This window comes from Pristiophorus japonicus, chromosome 22 (genome assembly GCF_044704955.1).
Source record: "Pristiophorus japonicus isolate sPriJap1 chromosome 22, sPriJap1.hap1, whole genome shotgun sequence".
Classification (NCBI taxonomy): domain Eukaryota; kingdom Metazoa; phylum Chordata; class Chondrichthyes; family Pristiophoridae; genus Pristiophorus; species Pristiophorus japonicus.
The window spans coordinates 8,343,686-8,368,372 of record NC_091998.1 but is presented as its reverse complement, the minus strand read 5'-3'; the positions used below and the strand labels follow the sequence as shown (position 1 = coordinate 8,368,372).

The following is a 24,687-nucleotide window of genomic DNA, read 5'->3' as shown; positions in this document are numbered from 1 at the left end:
AGAATTCCACAGGTTCACAGTTCTCTGAGTGAAGAAGTTTCTCCTCATCTTGGTCCTAAATAGCTTACCCCTTATCCTTAGACTGTGACCCCTGGTTCTGGACTTCCCCAACCGGAAGGTACTGCAGGGAATTCTATGGCCAGAGTGATCCCCTAGGCTAGTTTCGATCACTTAGTTGGGTCGGAGAGGAATTTCCCAGATTGTCCTGTTTTTGTTTTGCCTCTCCCAGGAGATCACAATGATTTCAGGCAGGGTGCAGTGTATATGTTGTGATACCCAAGGTATCGCGATTGTGTGGGACTGGCTCGATGGACGAGGTGGTCTTTACCTGTCCGTCATTGGTCGTATATTCGCATTTCGTATCCCTGTAGGTTTCATCCACATGACCTCCAACCTCCCACAGCCCCTGCCCATTCACACAAAAAAAGTGTTCCAACAACATTTTTTGAAATCATGGTATTTTCTTTTAAATTTCCCTGAGATTTTCCCCCCGGGTGTTTGCTCCCAGCAGTGTCCAGCAGATGAATCTTCAATCCCTGGAGATTCGCGGGCAATCCTGGAGGGTTGGCGAGGGGAACTAGGCCACAAAGACTCAGGCAATAATTAACCCTTTGAGGCCTGAATGACCAGAAAAAAAATTGCAAAGCAACAGTAACATTGTGTGGTTATATTTTTGTTGCAATTTATTCAGTAAATAGTGTCAATTAAGAAATGGTCTGTGGCTTGATACATTCCTCGTATTCCACTTCATAATATTCAGCATTAGATATTTACACAAGAAAATTTCTGCAAGTGTTACATGATAGAAAACATGTGCGTATTCTGAAAACTACAAACAAGATTCGGTACTCAAGGGGTTAACTTAACCCCCGCTCCCCCCGGTTAAGGAACTGGAAATTCAAGTCTGAAGTCTGGAGTATTGGAAATTCTGCTAGTTTCCTGTGCTGTAGAATGAAGAGCTCTTCGTCTCACTCGTGTGAGCATCCATGACACCGAGCCAAGGCCAGGAATGACAAATATCCGACTATTTCATAGCCTACCACACGTGGCATTCTGTAGCGCATACTTCAAAGGACACCCATAACTAGAACATAGCATCTGTGCTGGTAAATTGCAGTTAATCCCCTTGTATATTAAAAAAACACAGCCACATTAAACTAACCCCTGTGGTGCATTCAACACAGTTGTTTACTGCACTCATTTAAAAAAAAATAACAGCAATACTCCAGGCATCCTTTTGGGTACAGTAATTAAACTCAAAAAGATTTTGTTCTCCATGCACGTTACTATGGTTTCCAAGGGTCTGGTTCATGCATTTTTGCTGCACAGTCAGTACATCGCGGTCTCTCAGGATTCCACAGGGTCGGTGGTGAAGCTAAGGCACTCAGTCACTGCCTTTCACCGTTGGGAGACCCAGGTGTACAGCCCAGGCAGGAGGCGGCAATGAGAACCGGCTGTGGTTATTTCTCTCGTTGCCCGACTAGCTCGGCTACACAGTCGATAGTCGGTCTGGGTGCTCGTGGCACAAAATATATTGCTGTTACCTGGCCAAACTGGGAGAAGATCACGTTTGACATAAAAACACCGAGACACACAGTTGACATCGACAACACGTCATAAAACCTTTCTGCCTATAAACACTCTTGCCCAGAATTCAAGAGTTATGAACTGAAGCACTTTCATTGTACAAAAGTTAGTTTTAAAAAGTGCATTTTTCTCAAGTCTGCAATATACATTTACCGTCAGTGCAATCTGCCTGAAAGTCATGCTATTTATTTCATAAGCCCAGGATCAAGTAATCTGCCCCGGGTGGACACTCGAGATACGCTGTAACATTGTGTGCAAGTCCCTCCTAGGTTTTTATGGCTGCCATTTTGGTAAAAATCCTGAAAGGTCACAGTGATTGACAGGTCACTCCCGTCTCCACAGAGACAGGACAAAGGGAACATGCACTTGTGACGTGCACACCCCAGATGTTGCAATTCAGCTCAGAGGTGTTCGAGTACCAGTCTAATAGAGAAACCATGCAAAATACTCGCTCCGTTATACCACCCTCATGGTGCATCATGCATTATATATGGCTCACACTCACTCACCATAGGCTGCCTAGAGCACCTAGGAAACGTTCCCAACGAGAGCATCTAGTGTATTTATTGATTAATTCCGAATGCAAGTCGGTATAAAATACTGCGCAGCAAACAGTACGCACAAATCAGATTTCGGAGCAGGAGTCGGCCATTCGGCCCCTCGAGCCTGCTCCGCCATTCAATCAGATTATGGCTGTTCTTCTACCTCAACTCCACTGTCCCGCTCGATCCCCATATCCCTTAATATTCAAAATCTATCGGTCTCTGTCTTGAATATACTCAAAGACTGAGCCGCCACAACATTCTGGGCTAGAGAATTCCAAGCTTCTGAGTGAAGAAGTTTCTCCTCATCTCAGCCCTAAATGGCCGACCCCTTATTCTGAACTCCCCAGCCCGAGGAAACATCCTCCCTGAATTTACCCTGTCGAGCCCTGTAAGAATTGTGTATGTTCTCATTCTTCTCAACTCAGAATCCTTAAAAAAAAATCCTTAATATATGAAAAATAAGTCAACAGACAATAAATACCTCTTAAAGGGGATTAATCAATACTTTTGCTATTTTAAAAAGAAATGCATTTAATAAGAACATAAGAAATAGGAGCAGGAGTAGGCCATATGGCCCCTCGAGCCTGCTCCGCCATTTAATACGATCATGGCTGATCCGATCATGGACTCAGGTCCATTTCCCTGCCCACTCCCCATAACCCCTTATCAGTTAAGAAACTGTCTATCTCTGTCTTAAATTTATTCAATGTCCCAGCTTTCACAGCTCTCTGAGGCAGCGAATTCCACAGATTTACAACCCTCAGAGAAGAAATTCCTCCTCATTTCAGTTTTAAATGGGTGGCCCCTTATTCTAAGACCATGCCCTCTAGTTCTAGTCTCCCCCATCAGTGGAAACATCCTCTCTGCATCCACCTTGTCCAACCCCCTCATAATCTTATACGTTTGAATCAAGATAGATTTTGGGGATGGGGAGGTGTGGAAAATTGATTGTTATGCATTTGTCTCGGTCACTTTGGCTGCATTAGGAAGACATTTCCCACTCCCTCACTCACTGGATCACAAACATCAACTAAAGAGGGAAGATGAGCTGGGAATCTTAACCCGTGGCGAGTTTGTAGTTTCAGAAATAATTCAGAGATATATGTTGAGTTCTGAAGTGCCTTTCAAGCACATGTAGATGCAGGAGGTGCTGAGGTACAAGTAGCCAGCTAAATTGAGGAAGGAGACGAGAGGGCTGAAAAGGAGAATGAAATCATCCCGAAGGCTGTAACTTTTGCCTGAACTATTTTCCGCAAGATTCGATGGGATTCATTTCATTGAAAGTAAAGCGACAGATCTCTGCCCAGGTATTGATTGAGCCCGAGGGTAATGGCCGAGAGATTTTCACACACTGTGCCCAGTGCAGCTGCATGCTCCTCATGTCTCGGAGAACGATCAGGAACTCATCGGGAGTCTTTCCCCCGCCCCCCCCACCAATGCTTCACGGGATCAGGTCGGGACACGGCAATGAGGTGCTGACCATCTCAAGTCAAGAGCAGAGAGCGAACACGAGTGACAAAGAAAGAAAGACTTGCATTTATATAGCGCCTTTCACAACCACCAGATGTCTCAAGGCGCTTTACAGCCAATGAAATACTTTTGGAACATAGTCACTGTTGTAATGTAGGAAACGCGGCATCCAATTTGCGCACAGCAAGCTCCCACAAACAGCAATATGATAATGACCAGATAATCGGTTTTAGTTATTGAGGGATAAATATTGGCCCCAGGACACCGGAGATAACTCCCCTGCTCTTCTTCAAAATAGTGTCATGGGATCTTTTACGCCCACCCGAGAGAGCAGACAGCGTCTCGGTTTAACGTCTCATCCGAAAGACGGCACCTCTGACAGTGCTGCACTGCACTGGGCGTGTCAGCCTAGATTTTGTGTGCTCAAGACCCAGGAGTGGGACTCGGACCCACAACTTTGCGACTCGGAGGCGAGAGTGCTGCCCACTGAGCCACTGCTGACACAAAGCTCAGATAATTGCAACCTACTGAACCAACCGTGCATTAAACCAGAGACACAGAAAGCAATAAACAATTAAACCCAACACCAGCGACCAAATGCAACACCCAGCTTAGCTCCAAAACAATCGTGGTAGTCATTTATTGTCAGAATTACACTGCTTTTTTTGTACAATTTTTTCATAATTGTAAGCAATTTTTTTTTTTTAATTCAATTTTTTTTTTAAGGACTGCTGCAATGTCAGATGAATCGATAGTTTGTAAAATCTGCACACAAACAGGATAAAACAGTAAAATAACGCATGTAAATAAATTTCGTAATCCTTTTTAAAAAAAAACCCAGAGGAAACGTGCACCCATCTATCTGCCCACATGCCGTCAGGTAGAAAGGCAACACCCATTCCGTCGGCATAAATCGGCGTCTGCAAGGCAACGGACATTTCGCCATGATTCTGAACCCCTTTCCCCTCCCTTCCCCTGCCCCCTTCGGTTGGATCTTCAAAACCAACAGTGGTTCGGTTTAAATAAAAGGTAAGAGAGAGCGAGCGAGTGTCCCCCAGTCTCCAGGCATTCCACGGGTTGGTCGGTGGGAGTGGGAGTGTTGGCTGATGAGGGACTGGGAGTCACCCTCTCGCATTCCTCACTCCTGGTCACTGATTGGCCGAATGGGGAGGTGCAGCTGCAGCGGGTCGCGGAGACGTTTCAAGTCCAACTCGGCCTGAAATGCAGAATTAACCGGCGTTACAAGGTTGGGAGATCGTGAACTCCCACAAATCAACCCCTCCCCCTTTGTTGTCTCGCCAATCAAATCAACGGCATAAAAAGAATTGCATTTATATGGCGCCATTCACGGCCGCGGGACGCCCGAAATCAACAAACAAGTTGCAAGACTCAAGAGGTTAACTTATGATCCTATGATTGGGGCCATTGCTTCGTGGCAACCAAGTCAAATCCCATTTTTAGTTCGGGTGTTCTCGATGCTTGCAGAGTGCCATTTAGCAGTTCTGTTCACTTTCGGTGAAAAACCAATAAATCACTGGCTTCAGATACAGTAGTTTGAGCTAAATTTGAAAGGGAAAATAGATTTGCATTTATATAGAACCTTTCATGAGGGGTCTGGACAGAGTAGAGAGAGAGAAACTGTTCCCATTGGCAGAAGGGTCGAGAACCAGAGGACACAGATTTAAGGCGATTGGCAGAAGAACCAAAGGCGACATGAGGAGAAGCTTTTTTACTCAGCGGGTGGTTAGGATCTGGAATGCGCTGCCTGAGAGGGTGGTGGAGGCAGACTCAATCGTGGCTTTCAAACGGGAATTCGATAAGTACCTGCAGGAAAATAATTTGCAGGGCTGCGGGGAAAGGGCGGGGGGAGTGGGACTGGCTGAGGTGCTCCTGCAGAGAGCCGGCACGGGCTCGATGGGCCGAATGGCCTCCTTTTGTGCTGTAACCATTCTAAGATTCTTTCACGACCTCAGGACGTGCCAAAGCGCTTCACAGCCAATGAAGTACTTTTGAAGGGCAGTCACTGTTGTGGTGTAGTATACAATTTGCAGAGAATTGTTCTACTTATCTCTGTCTCTACCCAACGCTCATTTCCCAAGCGTGTCGTGCGCGGCTATCTCTTAACCTCATCTTGTACATTAGACAGAATGTACACAGTTCACAGCCAGGGTGAGGGTTTCCACTGATGTATCCACACAATACAGCAGTGCATTATCCCGCGTGGATTCAGCTCCGCGGATCCCCAACACAAATGACGTGACGTCACACTCTGCTGCCGGTCGGATCGTTCAGAAAATGTTCAATCGAACTGAAACCTGGCTCCCCACCCTGCCACCGAGGTCCAATCCAGAATGTCCGCAACAATCCAGCCCTTACCTGAGCAATCGCACACTTCAGTTGGTTGTACTTTTCAATATCAAATTCAGTCCTATTGGCTCCTTTGTGAAAGAAATGCAAGTATTGTCTGTCTCTGGCGTCGGGGTAAATGTACTCCTGCGGGGGAGGAAGGGAGACAGCTTCAGTTAGAAAGATAGACTTGCATTTCTATACCATCATCATCATCATCACACCGGACGTCTCAAAGCGCTCACTCATCAGCAGGAACTACTTCCCAGTGACAGAAAGGTCGGTAACCAGAGGACACAGATTTAATGAGATTGGCAAAAGAACCCGAGGGGAGATGAGGATTTTTTTTTTTTTTAAAACAACACTGAGTTATGATGATCTAGAACGCGTTGCCTGAAAGGGTGATGGAAGCAGATTGAAAGCCAGTTTCAAGAGCGATTTGATTAAATACTTGCAGCAAAAAAAATTGCAGGGCCGTGGGGAAAGAGCGGAGGAGTGAGAGTGATTGGAGAGCTCTTTCAGAGGCACAGATGCAATGGGCCAAAAGATCTCCTTATATGCTGCATTATTCTATAATGATAGGAACATAAGAATTGCAAGATTAAAAAAGACCAGAGTCCATCTAATTCACCTTCTCCCATCATGGTACTTGCTAATGGAGTTGGTAACCAATCACAGCAACCGATCTATCATAGAAACATCGAAAATAAGTGCAGGAGTAGGCCATTCGGCCCTTCGAGCCTGCACCGCATTCAATGAGTTCATGGCTGATCATGCAACTTCAGTACCCCATTCCTGCTTTCTCGCCATACCCCTTGATCCCCCTAGTAGTAAGGACTTCATCTAACTCCTTTTTGAATATATTTTGTGAATTGGTCTCAACAACTTTCTGTGGTAGAGAATTCCACAGGTTCACCACTCTCTGGGTGAAGAAGTTTCTCCTCATCTCGGTCCTAAATAGCTTACCCCTTATCTTTAGACTGTGACCTCTGGTTCTGGACTTCCCCAACATTGGGAACATTCTTCCTGCATCTAACCTGTCTAAACGCGTCAGAATTTTAAACGTTTCTATGAGATCCCCTCTCATTCTTCTGAACTCCAGTGAATACAAGCCCAGTTGATCCAGTCTTTCTTGATAGGTCAGTCCCACCATCCCGGGAATCAGTCTGGTGAACCTTCGCTGCACTTCCTCAATAGCAAGAATGTCCTTCCTCAAGTTAGGAGACCAAAACTGTACACAATACTCCAGGTGTGGCCTCACCAAGGCCCTGTACAACTGTAGTAACACCTCCCTGCCCCTGTACTCAAATCCCCTCGCTATGAAGGTCAACATGCCATTTGCTTTCTTAACCGCCTGCTGTACCTGCATGCCAACCTTCAAAGGCTGATGTACCATGACACCCAGGTCTCGTTGCACCTCTTTTCCTAATCTGTCACCATTCAGATAATAGTCTGTCTCTCTGTTTTTACCACCAAAGTGGATAACTTCACATTTATCCACATTATACTTCATCTGCCATGCATTTGCCCACTTACCGAACCTATCCAAGTCACTCTGCAGCCTCATAGCATCCTCCTCGCAGCTCACACTGCCACCCAACTTAGTGTCATCCGCAAATTTGGAGATGCTACATTTAATCCCCTCGTCTAAATCATTAATGTACAATGTAAACAGCTGGGGCCCCAGCACAGAATCTTGCGGCACCCCACTAGTCACTGCCTGACATTCTGAAAAGTACCCATTTACTCCTACTCTTTGCTTCCTGTCTGACAACCAGTTCTCAATCCACGTCAGCACACTAACCCCAATCCCATGTGCTTTAACTTTGCACATTAATCTCTTGTGTGGGACCTTGTCGAAAGCCTTCTGAAAGTCCAAATACACCACATCAACTGGTTCTCCCTTGTCCACTCTACTGGAAACATCCTCAAAAAATTCCAGAAGATTTGTCAAGCATGATTTTCCTTTCACAAATCCATGCTGACTTGGACCTATCATGTCACCTCTTTCCAAATGCGCTGCTATGACATCCTTAATAATTGATTCCATCATTTTACCCACAACCGATGTCAGGCTAACCGGTCTATAATTCCCTGTTTTCTCTCTCCCTCCTTTTTAAAAAAGTGGGGTTACATTGGCTACCCTCCACTCCATAGGAACTGATCCAGAGTCTATGGAATGTTGGAAAATGACTGTCAATGCAGCCGCTATTTCCAAGGCCACCTCCTTAAGTACTCTAGGATGCAGACCATCAGGCCCTGGGGATTTATCGGCCTTCAATCCCATCAATTTCCCCAACACAATTTCCCGACTAATAAAGATTTCCCTCAGATCCTCCTTCTTACTAGACCCTCTGACACCTTTTATATCCGGAAGGTTGTTTGTGTCCTCCTTAGTGAATACCGAACCAAAGTACTTGTTCAATTGGTCTGCCATTTCTTTGCTCTCCGTTATGACTTCCCCTGATTCTGACTGCAGGGGACCTACGTTTGTCTTTACTAACCTTTTTCTCTTTACATATCTATAGAAGCTTTTGCAGTCCATTTTAATGTTCCCTGCAAGCTTCTTCTCGTACTCCATTTTCCCTGCCCTAATCAAACCCTTTGTCCTCCTCTGCTGAGTTCTAAATTTCTCCCAGTCCCCGGGTTCGCTGCTATTTCTGGCCAATTTGTATGCCACTTCCTTGGCTTTAATACTATCCCTGATTTTCCTTGATAGCCACGGTTGAGCCACCTTCCTTTTTTATTTTTACGCAGACAGGGATGTACAATTGTTGTAATTCATCCATGCGGTCTCTAAATGTCTGCCATTGCCCATCCACAGTCAACCCCTTAAGTATCATTTCGCCAATCTATCCTAGCCAATTCACGCCTCATACCTTCAAAGTTACCCTTCTTTAAGTTCTGGACCATGGTCTCTGAATTAACTGTTTCATTCTCCATCCTCATGTAGAATTCCACCATATTATGGTTACTCTTCCCCAAGGGGCCTCGCACAACGAGATTGCTAATTAATCCTCTCTCATTACACAACACCCAGTCTAAGATGTCCTCCCCCCTTGTTGGTTCCTCGACATATTGGTCTAGAAAACCATCCCTTATGCCCTCCAGGAAATCCTCCTCCACCGTATTGCTTCCAGTTTGGTTAGCCCAATCTATGTGCATATCAATGAGTCTACAACAGACTCAGACATGCGGTGAGGAAACCCCCCATGGGGAGAGCTTTGGGAACCAGAAGAAATGCATAGTCACCTGTTCCTCCCAAACATGTCACATCCCAAACTCTGTATCCGATAGAGAGAGAGAGAGAGAGAGAGAGAGAGAGAGAGAGAGAGAGAGAGAGAGAGAGAGAATATCATATATATATATATAGATATATATAGATGAGAGAGAGAATATCATACATATAGATGAGAGAGAGAGAGAATATCATATATATAGATATATATAGATGAGAGAGAGAGAGAGAATATCATATATATAGATGAGAGTGAGAGAGAGAGAGATCATATATATAGATATATATAGATGAGAAAGAGAGAGAGAGAGAGAGAGAGAAAGAGTATATGATATATATAGATATATAAATGAGAGAGAGAGAGAGAAAGATATAAAAAAGAGATATATAGAGATATACATAAAGATACAGAGAGATAGATATACACAGCTATACTGCAAGGGAGGCTAGAGCCTGGAGTGGGGAGGGCTGTAAGTATTTGCAGTGGGTGGTGTGGAGCTCAGCACATGGCTGCAGTGGGTTCAGCCACTATCCAGAGTGCAAAAAGATTAAGCTACCCAGTGCTGGAGTTGTGTGTGTGTGAGAGCATGAGTGTGCGTGCGTGTCTCGGGTATATAAGCCGCACACAATTCTCAACAAGGGTGATCATTAGCCTTAGGGCACACTGCCCCACTCCCATTGTACACACACACACTGGCAGCTTCCGGTTCATGGGAGACTCAAGAAAGCACTGGGAAAGAAACTAACTCGGTTAAACGTCTGAAGGAAGGCTTCTCTGACAGTGCATAGTTGGTCATAATCCTGGAGGTTTTGTCACATGACCTCCTGCCTCAAACTGCCCCACCCAGTTGAATGGCCATTTCCCCACAACCTCGAATATTTTTAGAACGTAAACTGTGTGTTCAATAAAAAAAACATTTTTTTTTTTTAAATGCCCCTACAATTTAGCTTATCCGAGAGAGTACTCTTTGATTCCTGGAGAGTTGGCAACCCTGACAGTGCGGCACTCCTGCACCACTGCCCTAAAGTGCCGGCTGAGTTAGGTGCTCGGGACCTGGAGTGGGGCTTGAACCCACGACCTTCCAGCAGAGGGGCTACCAACTGACCCAGAAATCCCCCCACCCCCCCCTCAGGTGTTCCTGAGGAATTGGTTGCCATGCTGCCCCCTTCTCAGATCTCCACTGGGCTACAGGCAGCTGGCAGGGGGGGTGGGGGAAGGACACGAGAGTCGAAGCTAGTCTAAGCTGTGTGACTCAGCCATACAAACAAACCAAGACAGGGTGGCGGACATTCTTTCTCTCACCCCGCTCCCCGCAATCGTTCAGGTCCACAAACATAGAAACATAGAAAATAGGTGCAGGAGTAGGCCATTCGGCCCTTCGAGCCTGCACCGCCATTCAATGAGTTCATGGCTGAACATGCAACTTCAGTACCCCATTCCTGCTTTCTCGCCATACCCCTTGATCCCCCTAGCAGTAAGGACTACATCTAACTCCTTTTTGAATATATTTAGTGAATTGGCCTCAACAACTTTCTGTGGTAGAGAATCCCACAGGTTCACCACTCTCTGGGTGAAGAAGTTTCTCCTCATCTCGGTCCTAAATGGCTGACCCATTATCCTTAGACTGTGACCCCTGGTTCGCGACTTCTCCAACATTGGGAACATTCTTCCTGCATCCAACCTGTCTAAACCCGTCAGAATTTTAAACGTTTCTATGAGATCTCCTCTCATTCTTCTGAACTCCAGTGCATACAAGCCCAGTTGATCCAGTCTTTCTTGATATGTCAGTCCTGCCATCCCGGGAATCAGTCTGGTGAACCTTCGCTGCACTCCCTCAACAGCAAGAATGTCCTTCCTCAAGTTTGGAGACCAAAACTGTACACAATACTCCAGGTGTGGCCTCACCAAGGCCCTGTACAACTGTAGTAACACCTCCCTGCCCCTGTACTCAAATCCCCTCGCTATGAAGGCCAACATGCCATTTGCTTTCTTAACCACCTGCTGTACCTGCATGCTAACCTTCAATGACTGATGTACCATGACACCCAGGTCTCGTTGCACCTCCCCTTTTCCTAATCTGTCACATAGAAACATAGAAACATAGAAAATAGGTGCAGGAGTAGGCCATTCGGCCCTTCTAGCCTGCACCGCCATTCAATGAGTTCATGGCTGAACATTCAACTTCAGTACCCCATTCCTGCTTTCTCGCCATACCCCTTGATCCCCCTAGCAGTAAGGACCTCACCATTCAGATAATAATCTGTCTCTCTGTTTTTACCACCAAAGTGGATAACTTCACATTTATCCACATTATACTTCATCTGCCATGCATTTGCCCACTCACCTAACCTATCCAAGTCACTCTGCAGCCTCACAGCATCCTCCTCGCAGTTCACACTGCCACCCAACTTAGTGTCATCCGCAAATTTGGAGATACTACATTTAATCCCCTCGTCTAAATCATTAATGTACAGTGTAAACAGCTGGGGCCCCAGCACAGAACCTTGCGGTACCCCACTAGTCACTGCCTGCCATTCTGAAAAGTACCCATTTACTCCTACTCTTTGCTTCCTGTCTGCCAACCAGTTGTCAATCCACGTCAGCACACTACCCTCAATCCCATGTGCTTTAACTTTGCACATTAATCTCTTGTGTGGGACCTTGTCGAAAGCCTTCTGAAAGTCCAAATACACCACATCAACTGGCTCTCCCTCGTCCACTCTACTGGAAACATCCTCAAAAAATTCCAGAAGATTTGTCAAGCATGATTTCCCTTTCACAAATCCATGCTGACTTGGACCTATCATGTCACCTCTTTCCAAATGTGCTGCTATGACATCCTTAATAATTGATTCCATCATTTTACCCACTACCGATGTCAGGCTGACCGGTCTATAATTCCCTGTTTTCTCTCTCCCTCCTTTTTTAAAAAGTGGGGTTACATTGGCTACCCTCCACTCCATAGGAACTGATCCAGAGTCTATGGAATGTTGGAAAATGACTGTCAATGCAGCCGCTATTTCCAAGGCCACCTCCTTAAGTACTCTGGGATGCAGTCCATCAGGCCCTGGGGATTTATCGGCCTTCAGTCCCATCAATTTCCCCAACACAATTTCCCGACTAATAAGGATTTCCCTCAGTTCCTCCTTCTTACTCGACCCTCTGACCCCTTTTATATCCGGAAGGTTGCTTGTGTCCTCCTTAGTGAATACCGAACCAAATGCTCGCCATCCTCCCCCAAAACTCTCCTCTTAGATTTGCAGATGGGGTAAGCTGAAGGAGGGGGTGGGAAGAGGCGAGTGTGGAGCATAAACACCGGCACGGACTGGGTCTGTTGGGTCGAACGGCTGTTAAATTCTACACTGCATTTCAGCACGATGCGGGAATTGTTTATTTTAATGTAAATGCAACGTCCAGTCAAGAATCAAAAATAACACACAGCGCATGGACCTACCTGCCGTGTGATTACAAAATAGGCATACATAGCCATGGCGGTGCCGTAGGTGATGAAATAGGTGACCGGCTCCATTATATCCCAGGAATATTCCCACCAAGTGAGCCGGGCCAGGATCCCGAACTGCGTGGCCATGAAAGCCATACCGCCCCACAGCACCCACATCGACCTCTTGTCTGCTTTCCTGGCCAATTCCAACTTGACCTGTGGGAGAAGGACGAGAAACACGAGTGACAAGTCGAGAGCTGCAGCACGCCAGGGTGGATCAGCCCTTTGGAAGAGAGCAAATGTGCGGAATTTCATTCACACACACACACAAAATAAAACAGGAGATTACCCGATGAAATAAAAATTGTGAGAAGGAAAGGAGAAGGACTTTAGAGAGGGCGCAGATAAGATTTGTGAGAATGGTCCCAGGGATGAGGGATTTCAGTTACGTGGGTAGACTGGAGAAGCTGGGGTTGTTCTCCTTGGAGCGGAGAAGGTTGAGAGGAGATTTGATCGAGGTGTTCAGAATCATGAGGGGTCTGGACAGAGTAGAGAGAGAGAGACTGTTCTCATTGGTGGAAGGGTCGAGAACCAGAGGACAAAGATTTAAGGCGATTGGCAAAAGAACCAAAGGCGACATGAGGAGAAACATTTTTCCGCAGCGAGTGGTTAGGATCTGGAATGCGCTGCCTGAGAGGGTGGTGGAGGCAGACTCAATCGCGGCTTTCAAAAGGGAGTTGGATAAGTACCCGAAGGGAAAAAATTGCAGGGCTGTGGGGAAAGGGCGGGGGAGTGGGACTGGCTGAAGTGCTCTTGCAGAGAGCCGGCACGGGCTTGACGGGCCAAATGGCCTCCTTCCGTGCTGTAACCGTTTGATGATAACTTCAGGCCCCGACTCCCAGCCTGACCCAGCGTTCAAAGGCACAGTGTCCCGGTCAAGAGACCAAGGCCTGCGATGGCAGGCCGGCTGAACTCACTTTTTCGAGGGGCTCCAGTTGGGCACTGAGCTCCTCCACTCGTGTCTTCAGTTCCCGCTCCTTCTGCAGCTGGTGCTCCTCGATACGCAGGGTGGTGAACAGCTGCTGCACCAGCATTTTAATGTCGTTCATTGACGCCGCATCTTCGTGACTCAGGTTCTCTGCAAAATGTTAAAAGAAACGATAAATAAATGTTTACCGTTAGACCTGCGGTTACCGGGTGAACTTTCTGGAAACTCACAGAGCACGTTGCCCAACAGTGTGTGGATTCCTCTCTCTTTCTCCACCCCCCCCCCACCCGCTCTCATTCCTGTTGACACTCCCTCCGACCTCTCCCCTAGAGCACAACCTCCGACCTCCCCCCTCCAGCACAACCTCCGACCTCCCCCCTCCAGCACAACCTCCGACCTCCCCCCTCCAGCACAACCTCCGACCTCCCCCCTCCAGCACAACCTCCGACCTCCCCCCTCCAGCACAACCTCCGACCTCCCCCCTCCAGCAGTGTTTTGGTTGCAATGTTCATCTCTACCACTGGTTTGAGGTCACCAGTATCTGAAGGAAAGAGATCAATCGCTCTCCGAGGGACATGAAGAATAGGGAAAATAAAAATTTCCGTTCGCGGGCTGTGGGCATCGCTGGCAAGGCCGGCATATATTGCCTATCCCTAATTGCCCCTCGAGAAGGTGGTGGTGAGCCGCCTTCTTGAACCGCTGCAGTCCCTGTGGTGAAGGTGCTCCCACAGTGCTGTTAGGGAGGGAGTTCCAGGATTGTGACCCAGCGACGATGAAGGAACGGCCGAAATATTTCCCAGTCGGGATGGTGTGTGACCGGGAGGGGAACGTGGAGGTGGTGGTGTTCCCATGGACCTGCTGCCCTCGTCCTTCTAGGTGGTAGAGGTCGCGGGTTTGGGAGGTGCTGCCGAAGAAGCCTTGGCGAGTTTACTTGAACACAGCTCCTTACCGTGTCTGACAAATAAGTCCCAAAACACGTCTCATACAACAAATTGCTTTGAAGAGCAGTGATCATTGCGTTGGCAGCCATGTCTGCACAGCAAGATTCCAGAAAAAGTCACTGACGCCCCACAACAGCATTTGCCTTCTGCATTGCAACAAGAATATGACATTTATAACAAAACGTGAATGGACAGAGGTTAAAGGGGTTGGAGTGGGGGAGGGGCTACACAACTGGCAGTGGGTAATGTTCAGACACTTACTTCAGATATGTCCTGGGGCCAATATTTATCCATCAACATAACAAAAACAGATTATCTGGTCATTATCACATTGCTGTTTGTGGGAGCTTGCTGTGAGCAAATTGGCTGCCGCATTTCCCACATTACAACAGTGACTACACTCTAAAAGTACTTAATTCTCTTGTAAAGCGCTTTGAGACATCCGATGGTCGTCAAAGGCGCTATATAAATGCAAGTCTGTCTTTCTTTCTTTACCCGCAACGTGCGTTGTCCACCACTAGGGGACAGCAGAGCATCTGAAAGGTTGGGTCCCACCACGGAGGGAAGGTAAACAGCTGTTCAATTGGCAAGTACAACCACGGACCTGCTCGTGGCTGAATCTCTCTCTCTCGCTCTCGCGTGGAGCTCCGCCACGAGGACAGTGTCCGGGACACTCTCGGTCCCCTCCAACTGAGTGGCTTCTGTTGCCAGCCCGCATCGCCCCGCCCGCCATTTGTCTCCGTGCTCCGTGAGATGGAAAAAAAAAAAATTGGCAGCGACACTGACCTTACCCATGGACAAAGACGTGGTGGAAAAAAAACACGCTAAAGTGTTTAAACTGGCACCGGCCATTCTAGGAAAGTGCAGCTGATATTCACGCAGCTGAGATCGACCCACTATCCAGTGGACGAAATCGTGGGACGCATGCAACATAAAGAGCCATCATCATCATAATTATCATCGGAATCGAGGAAGACTTGGTTCCACTCTTAGTGAGTTCTCAGGTGGCTGAACAGTCCAATACGAGAAACACAGTCCCTGTCACAGGTGGGACAGATAGCCGGTGAGGGAAAGGGTGGGTGGGACTGGTTTGCTGCACGCTCCTTCCACTGTCTACGCTTGGTTTCTGCACGCTCTCGGCGACGAGACTCGAGGTGCTCAGCGCCCTCCCAGACGCTCTTCCTCCACTTAGGGCGGTCTTTGGCCAGGGACTCCCGGGTGCCGGTGGGGATGTTGCACTTTATCAGGAAGGCTTCGAGGGTGTCTTTGAAACGGTTCCTGTGCCCACCTTTGACTCGTTTGCCATGCAGGAGTGCACCTCATCACTGACCCACCAGCAGAGGTCCCTGGCTTCAACCTCCCTCGAGGGGATCAAATGTTGTGAATGGAGCAGCCTGAATGGGGAGTGGGGGGAAAAGGGAGCAGTTGGGGGCACAGAGTTAGCCTGATACTCATTGGTGAGGAGAGTGAGTAGAGAAGGCAAGAACATAAGAATTAGGAGCAGGAGTCGGCCATTCGGCCCCTCGAGCCTGCTCCGCCATTCAATAAGATCAGGGCTGATCATCGACACTGAAGAATGAGAGGTGATCTTATTGAAACATATAAGATTCTGAGGGAGCTCGACTGGGTAGATGCTGAGAGGATGTTTCCCCTCGTGGGGGAATAGTTTCAGAGTAAGGGGTCTCACATTTAAGACGAAGATGAGGAGGAATTTCTTCACTCAGAGGGTCGTGAATCTTTTGAATTCTCAACCCCAGAGAACTTGGTCATTAAATATATTTTTTAAGGTGGAGATAGGCAGATTTTTGAATGATAAGGGAGTCGAGGGTTATGGGGAGCGGGCAGGGAAATGGAGCTGAGCCCAAGATCAGATCAGCCAGGATCTTATTGAATGGCAGAGCAGGCTCAAGGGGCCAAATGGCCGACTCCTGCTCCTATTTCTTAAGTTCTTCTGTTCTTGTGTAACTCCACTTTCCAGCCATATCCCTCGATTCCCTTCGCGCCCAAAAATCTGTCCATCTCCGCCTTGAATATACTCAACGACTCAGCCTCCACAGGCCTTTGGGGCAGAGAATTCCACAGATTCACAAGTCTCCGAATGAACACATTTCTCAAGATCATTGCGACTCAGAAAGGAAGGCCAATGGAAGCAAAGTTTGGCAAATGTCTGGCAAGATGTAACGGGCGATTGTGTTCAGAAGCTGTGGTGGTATTTTTCAGAACCGATTAACTCTATTAGTGCCAGTTTGCCTGAGTCAGAAGGTTGCCGTTTGAGCCCCCATCCAGAGACCAGAGCCCAAAATGTCGAACGATACTCCGGTGCAGCACTGAGCACGTGTTGGGTTCACGGAGTTGACATCCTTTGGAGGAGATATTACAGCAAGGTCCTGTCTATCAGTTCTGGGGACTTGAGTGGGAGTTAAATATCTCACATGTCGCCGTGGAGCAGGTGCTGGACGGTGAAGAACTTTTGGGGGCAGCCGAAATGGAGGAGGAAGCTCCATAGACCCTCGCGGAAAGGCCTTTGTCGGGTCAAAGGCGGCCATAAGGATTGGTACTGTTCCCTGCATTTTTCGAGTTGTAAAAATCCCCTGGGAGAACAGACGCACTAACTTTAGCATCCTCGACCAGGCTAACATCTCAGCATTGAAGCACTGACCACACTCGATCAGCTCCGCTGGGCGGGGCCACATTGTTCGCATGCCAGACACGGGACTCCCAAAGCAAGCGCTCGACTCGGAACTCCTTCATGGCAAACGAGTCAAAGGTGGGCAGCGGAAACGTTTCAAGGTCACCCTCAAAAGCCGCCCTGATAAAGTGCAACATCCCCACCAACACCTGGGAGTCCCTGGAGGAAGTGCATCCGGGAGGGTGCTGAGCACCTCGAGTTTCATCGCCGAGAGCACGCAGAAATCAAGCGCAGGCAGCGGAAGGAGCATGCGGCAAACCAGTCCCACCCTCCCTTTCCCTCAATAACTATCTGTCCCACCTGTGACAGGGACTGTGGTTCTCATATTGGACTGTTCAGCCACCTAAGCACTCATTTTTAGAAGCAAGTTTTCCTCGACTCTGAGGAAGGGGAGGAGGGAGTTCACCCCCTGTCCTGGCCAACATTCCGCCCGCACATACACAAGATGGCGCTACAGGAATTTGTTATCATGTAACCGTGTCACATGACCCTTTATTGTATTTAAATCAGCAGTTGCATTACCACAGCCGTCCACTAGGGGGAAGCTCTATGTTACAGTGACGAAGACAGTTCCACTTGTATTGGAGACCAAAGCTAGAAGCCATCAATATAAGACAGTCACCAAGAAATCCAATAGGGAATTCAGGAGAAACTTCTTTACTCGGAGAGTGGTGAGAATGTGGAACTCGTTGCCACAGGGAGTGGTTGGGACGAATAGTATAGATGCAATTAATATAGTATTAGGCGGTCCCTCGTATCGAGGATGACTTGCTTCCACACCAAAAAGGGATGAGTTCACAGGTGTTTCAATGAGGGACCCAACATTCTAAGTCCTGAACTACATACTGAAGGGTGGAAGATGCCTGTGTGTGGATTCTTTTAACGTGGGGTGGCCGTTGCACACCAGCCACCGCACGGGCCTGACAGAGCTATGGCTTGGTCCAACGGCAAGGATTAACCAAGACGACTGGAGACCTGCCCCGCTGCGTGGACCTAGTGCGCGCACATGCTCCGACTGTCCATAGATCACAGTATGGGCTTTTCACACTGGGGGAGAGATCGTTCACCTGCTCGGAGTGTGGGAAGGGATTCACTCGGTCATCCCACCTGCGCGATGCAATTAAGGGGAAGCTGGATAAACACAGAGGGGGAAGGGAATAGAAGGATATGTTGATCGGGTGAGGTGACGAGGGGTGGGAGGAGGCTGGTGTGGAGCATAAACACCGGCACGGACCCGTCAGGCCGAATGTCCCATTTCCATGCTGTAGATTCTGTTATCAACAGCACCAAAGCAGATTGCAAGGTCTTGCATATCATGACTGTGCTAGGTGTGTGTGTCTAATTTAGCTGTATATTTGTCTAAAAAGCAATCACTACATTTCAAATTAATTGGATGCGATGCACTGAGTTGTTTTGAGAGACGTGATAAAGTGCCATGTGAATACACGTCGGCTTTTTAAAAAATTCAATCATTCCCAGAATATTCATTGCAGCATTTCAGCGAGGTTTGTGCGGTTATTTTGCCCTCATGAATAAACAAACCGATGCTTAATGCTCCAAAATGAAGACGACTGAAGGCACAGCAGTCGTGCAGTGTAAGTCGCGCCCGTCATCATTAATTGGGCCAAGTTTCTGATCGGCGGAAGAGAAGCAGCGAATCGTAATTACAGGCATGTTGGGTAGCTGTCAACTGTCCCTGCTTCTTCGCATGCGCTTGCAGTGATCCCAGCCTGGATCTGCTAATTGGGCACGTGCCCGACCAGGCATGGGGAGGGCTGCGATTCACGCTCACCCGACGCGGAGCTGGGTCCCCTGCTACAACTTCAGATCCAGCCCTTGGCACTTCTTAATTAGCTCCTGCCGACAGAGAGCTTCCCCACTGAGGGAGGGAGGGGAGGAGAGGGAAGGGAGGGGAGGGGAGGGGAGGGAAGGGAGGAAAGCGCATGTTGCCGCAGTATTGAAAGGGCTGCAGCAGCTTAAGAAAAAGACTTGCATTTATATAGCGCCTTTCACAACCACCAGACATCTCAAAGGACTTTACAGCCAATTACATACTTTTTGGAGTATCGTTACTGTTGTAATGTGGGAAGCGCGGCAACCAATTTGCGCACAGCAAGTTCCCACAAACAGCAATGTGATAATGACCCAGATAATCTGTTTTAATGATGTTGACTTCGGGATAAATATTGGCCCCAGGACACCGGGGATAACTCCCCTGCTACTCTTTGGAATAGTGGCCATGGGATCTTTGACAGGGCAGACGGGACCTCAGTTTAACGTCTCATCCGAAAGACGGCACCTCCGACAGTGCAGCGCTCCCTCAGCACTGCACGGGGAGCGTCAGCCTAGATTTATGTGCTCAAGTCCCTGGAGTGGGACTTGAACCCACAACCTTCTGGCTCAGAGGCAAGTGTGCTACCCACTGAGCCACAGCTGACAATAGGTAACATGCTCCTCCAACTCTGGCCTCTTGAACATCCCCGATTTTCATCGCTCCACCATTGGCGGCCGTGCCTTCAGCTGCCTCGGTCCTAAGCTCTGGAATTCCCTCCCTAAACCTCCCCGCCTCCTTTAGGGCGCTCCTTAAAACCTCGAGTTGTTTTGAGAGAGGAGATAAAAGTGCTTTATAAATACAAATTTTTTTTTTTTTTAATTCAATCATTCCCAAAATATTCACTGCTGCTTTTAAGCAAGGCTTGTGTGATTATTTTGCCATTAATCTACATAACAAAAACAGATTATGTGGTCATTATCACATTGCTGTTTGTGGGAGCTTGCTGTGCGCAAATTGGCTGCTGCGTCTCCCACATTACAACAGTGGCTACACTCCAAAAGTACTTCATTGGCTGTAAAGCGCTTTGAGACATCCGGTGGTTGTGAAAGGAGCTATATAAATGCTCTTTTTACTTTGCCTTCTTTGACCAAGCAGTAGGAAATTCTGCAGAAAGTAATGTTGATGGGTATTGGATTAAATACAGATTGATGCTAATTGTAGGATGAACTGACCCAAGACAACGATCGTACCTCTCTTTGGTGGCTGCACATAGTGCGTTATGTCGTTTATCACTAATTTGAAGTCATCTAGAAGTAGAATATCAATTCCTGTTGATGCAGCTATTCGATTTCCATCTGTGGGAGGAAACAAGGTATGGAGCAATTAGAGCAAACAACCACCGGGGGCAGCACAATCACCATCAGACCATAGGATCTGCTCAGACAAAGGCAGGCCCTCCCAACCACAACCTTCTACAACCCCAATCCCACCGCCCATCCATTATGAGAACCAGCAAGTGTAGAGGAACAAGGGAGCCTGGGAGTGCATGTCCACAGATCCCTGAAGGTAGCCGGCCAGGTAGATATGGAGGCAAACGGGATACTTGCCTTTATTGGCTGAGGCATCGAATACAAGAACAGGGAGGTCATGCTAGAACTGGATAAAACACTAGTTAGGCCGCAGCTGGAGTACTGCGTGTGGTTCTGGTCACCGCATTACAGGAAAGATGTGATTGCACTAGAGAGCGTACAGAGGAGGTTTCCGAGGATGTTGCCAGGACTGGAGAATTTTAGCTATGAGGAAAGATTGGATAGGCTGGGGTTGGTTTCTTTGGAACAGAGGAGGCTGAGTGAATACATTATTGAGGTGTATAAAAGTATGAGGGGCCTGGATAGAGTGGATAGGAAGGACCCAGTTCCCTTAGCAGAGGGGTCAACTACTAGGGGGCATAGATTAAAGTAATTGGTAGGAGGGAATTTGAGGGGAAATGTTTTCACCCAGAGGGTGGTGGGGGTCGAGAACTCACTGCCTGAAAGGGTGGTAGAGGCAGATACCCTCATCGCAGTTTAAAAAGTACCTGGATATGTACCTGAAGTGCCGTAACCTACAGGGCTACGGACCGAGAGCTGGAAAGTGGGATTAGGCTGGGTAGCTCTTTGTCGGCCGGCGCGAACACGGTGGGCCGAAATGGCCTCCTTCCGTGCTGTAAATTTCTGTGGGTTCCATGATATGAGCCCCAAGCCATCCGTCACACTCTGTGCAATGCCAGATCAAACCTGCTCAATAACCCACAAGTTGCAGAACAGCTCTGGAACTGGGTCCCTGGAGGGAAGAACCAGGAACTCAAAGTAACAAATTTGTCAGAGAGGCGGCAGATCTCGCCATCAGGGCTACTGACGCGACATTTCCATGCGATTTTCACCAGTGCCCCAGAATCAGAGGCAAAGACAGTTACAGCACAGAAGGAGGCCATTTGGCTCATCGTGTCTCTGCCAGCTCTTTGAAAGAGCATGTGCCGAGTCCCACATGCCCGTGCGATAGTGGTCGATTTTCCACGGAAACGCAACACCTATAACCTCGCTCACTAATCACCGGAGTCTGAGCAACAAGCTCAGAAACTGGCAGGAGAGATCGGGGGTAGTGTTATTCCGAGAAATGGTCTTAATTTTAGTTTTAGCCTCATCAAGTTTTAATTTTCTTCTATTGATAATATTTGTTAAGAAATTTAGTCCCAGTTTTCAGTTGAATATTTTTCCGTCCCAAATCGGAGTCACTTTTCTCTATTGTTTTTTTGTTGCTGGTCTTCATGGCAAGTCCTGCTGGCTGTTTCACTTTGCACATTACTCACGAGTCCACAAGAAATGTCGAGAAATAATTAACGCTGAAAAGAGAGTCTTGTGTACTTGTCTGTGTCCATGGTGTCATGTATGTAACCAGCATACTACTGTAACCCTTATACAATTGTAACCCTCATGTAACCACATACTAAGTAGAAATGCACACCTTGACCACAGGGGGGGTACTTGTGGGAGACACTCGTTACCTGGAGACCCGGGTATATAAGGGGAGGTCCCTCACAGGGCCAGCACTCCTTGGTCCAGGTAATAAAGGTGAAGGTCACAGAGTGACTGTGTGTCTGCAGTACGTGCCTCGTGTGATTATGTTTAAGAGTTAAGTACTTAACACATGGCCTCGCCCCTTCCCTATCTCTGCAACCTCCTCCAGCCCCACAAGACTCCCACATCTCTGCGTTCCTCCAATTCTGGCCTCGAGCATCCCCCGATTTTAATCGATCCGCCATCGGTGGCTGTGCCTTCAGCTGCCGAGGGCCTAAGCTCTGGAATTCCCTCTCTAAACCTCTCCGTCTCCCTTTCCTCCTTTAAGACGCTCCTTAAAACCGACTTATCTGCGCCAATACCTCATGTGGCTCGGTGTCAATGCCCCTGTGAAGCAACTTAGGATGTTTTACTACAACAACAACTCTTATTTATATAGCACCTTTAACGTAGTGAAAGGTCTCAAGGCGCTTCCATAGGAGTATTATGCGATAAAAATTTGACACTGAGTCGCATAAGTAGAAATTAGCGCAGGTGACCAAAAGCTTGGTCAAAGAGGCAGGTTTTAAGAAATGTCATGAAAGAGGAAAGAGAGGTCGAGAGGCAGGGAGGTTTAGGGAGGGAGTTCCAGAGCTTGGGGCCCAGGCAACAGAAGGCATGGCCACCAATGGTGGAGTGATTATAACCAGGGATGCTCAAGAGGACAGAATTTGAGAAGCGCAGACATCTCGGGGGTTGTGGGGCTGGAGGAGAATACAGAGATAGGGAGGGGCGAGGGCCACGGAGGGATTTGTAAACAAGGATGAGAATTTTGAAATCGAGGCGTCGCTCAACTGGAAGCCAATGTAGGTCAGTGAGCACAGGGGGTGATGGGTGAATGGGACTTGGTGCGAGTTAGGACACGGGCTGCCGAGTTTTGGATCACCTCAAGTTTACGTAGGGTAGAATGTGGGAGGCCAGCCAGGAGTGCGTTGGAGTAGTCAAGTCGAGAGGTAACAGAGGGCTGTGGGGATCTGGAACTCGTTGCCTGGAAGAGTGGTGGATGCAGAAACCCTCACCACTTTTAAGAGATGGTTGGATGGGCACTTAAAGTGCAGTAACCTGCAGCGTTACGGACCTAGAGCTGGTAATTGGGATTAGACTGGATGACCTTTTGTTGGCCGGTGCAGATATAATGGTAAGTACTGCAGGGAATCGAATACGGCCAGGGTGATCTCCTGGACTAGTTTCGATCGCCTGGATGGGTCGGAGAGGAATTTTCCCAGATTTTTTCCTCCCTAAATTGGCCTGGGTTTTTAAATCTGGTTTTTGCCTCTCCCAGGAGATCACATGGCTCCGGTTGGAGATGGAGTGTAGAATGTTGCAGTACAAGGGGTGTCGCAGTTGGGGTGAGGCGGATTGGTTGGGCTGGGGGTGCTCTTTGCCTTTCCGTCATTGTTCATAGGTTTATATGTAACCTTCAGGGCTGCTGACCAAGGGCCATGCGGCTCTTTGCCGGCCGGCACGGACACAATGGGCCGGAATGGCCTCCTTCTGCGCTGTAAATTTCTACGTTTCTAAAGGCATGGATGAGGGCTTCAGCAGCGGATGAGCTGAGGCAGGGGCAGAGACGGGCGATGTTACGTTGGTGGAAATGGGTGGTTTTAGTTATGCTGCGGACATGTGGTTGAAATCTCATTTACCACGTTAACGGCGCTGTATAAAGCAAGTTGTGTTAATGTCCAGTGCCTGTTCCATTAAATTACAAACTACTGCCGGGTTTTGCATCTGAAACTTATCCCTCATCCTTTATCTTGAAATTTAGCCTTGGGTAAGGGCTAAATTTTCCGACCAGTGTCGGTGAATGAAGTTTGGAGTTCGAACTAAAAATGTTAATATCAGAGATTCAGGATTATTTCACTTGTCGCCTGTTCCCGCGCGCGGCTGGTCTCCGAGGCTGCGTGTGGTACCTGGGGTGTAGATGGCCACTCGGTCAATGCCCTTGTCCTCTGCCTGCAGCTGCTTCAGGAAAATGCCGACAGAGTCGGAGATGGGCCGGAGGGTGAACTGGCAACGCTCTCGCCGCGAGGGCAGGTTCACGGAGAGCACGGGCAACCCGTTCTGGTAAACTACCGTTACATCTGCAGAGAGAGAGAGAGAGAGAGAGAGAGAGAGAGAGAGAGAGAGAGAGAGAGAGAACACACGGTGACGATTCAGGCGTATTGAAGACGACATTTTCACAAAACACCAATTCAACTTGACCTCCCTGACCTCGCCCAACCCCCCCGCCACCCTATCTCTGTAACCTCCTCCAGCCCCACAGCCCTCCGAGATCTCTGCGCTCCTCCAATTCTGACCCGTTGCGTATCCCCAATTTTAATCGCTCCGTCATTGCCAGCCGTGCCTTCAGCTGCCTGGGTCATCAGCTCTGGAACTCCCTTCCTAAAACTTTCCGCCTTCGTTTCCTCCTTTAAGACGCTCCTTAAAACCTACCTCTGCGGCCAAGCTTTTGGTCACCAGCGCTAATAACGCATTCAACTCCAAATTTTGTTTAATAACACTCCTCGGGATGTTTTACTACATTAAAGGTGTTACATAAATGCAAGTTGTTGCTGCGTTGACAACTCCTCT

The 24,687-nt window shown here is 48.0% G+C and overlaps 1 protein-coding gene across 3 annotated transcripts in view; it reads right to left on the bottom strand.

Annotated features, from left to right (window-relative positions):
• Positions 1-672: 672 nt before the first annotated feature.
• The window catches only part of mcu (mitochondrial calcium uniporter), a 177,956-nt gene continuing 153,941 nt past the window's right edge, over positions 673-24,687 (bottom strand). For all 3 annotated transcript variants that reach the window (XM_070865579.1, XM_070865577.1, XM_070865578.1), the window contains 6 exons: positions 24,027-24,197; positions 20,272-20,376; positions 13,607-13,767; positions 12,642-12,845; positions 5,979-6,095; positions 673-4,818 (listed from right to left, as the gene is read on the bottom strand). In XM_070865579.1, coding sequence (XP_070721680.1) covers positions 4,741-4,818; positions 5,979-6,095; positions 12,642-12,845; positions 13,607-13,767; positions 20,272-20,376; positions 24,027-24,197 — 836 coding nt within the window. In that variant the 3' untranslated portion in view covers positions 673-4,740. The remainder of the gene's footprint in view (positions 4,819-5,978; positions 6,096-12,641; positions 12,846-13,606; positions 13,768-20,271; positions 20,377-24,026; positions 24,198-24,687) is intronic.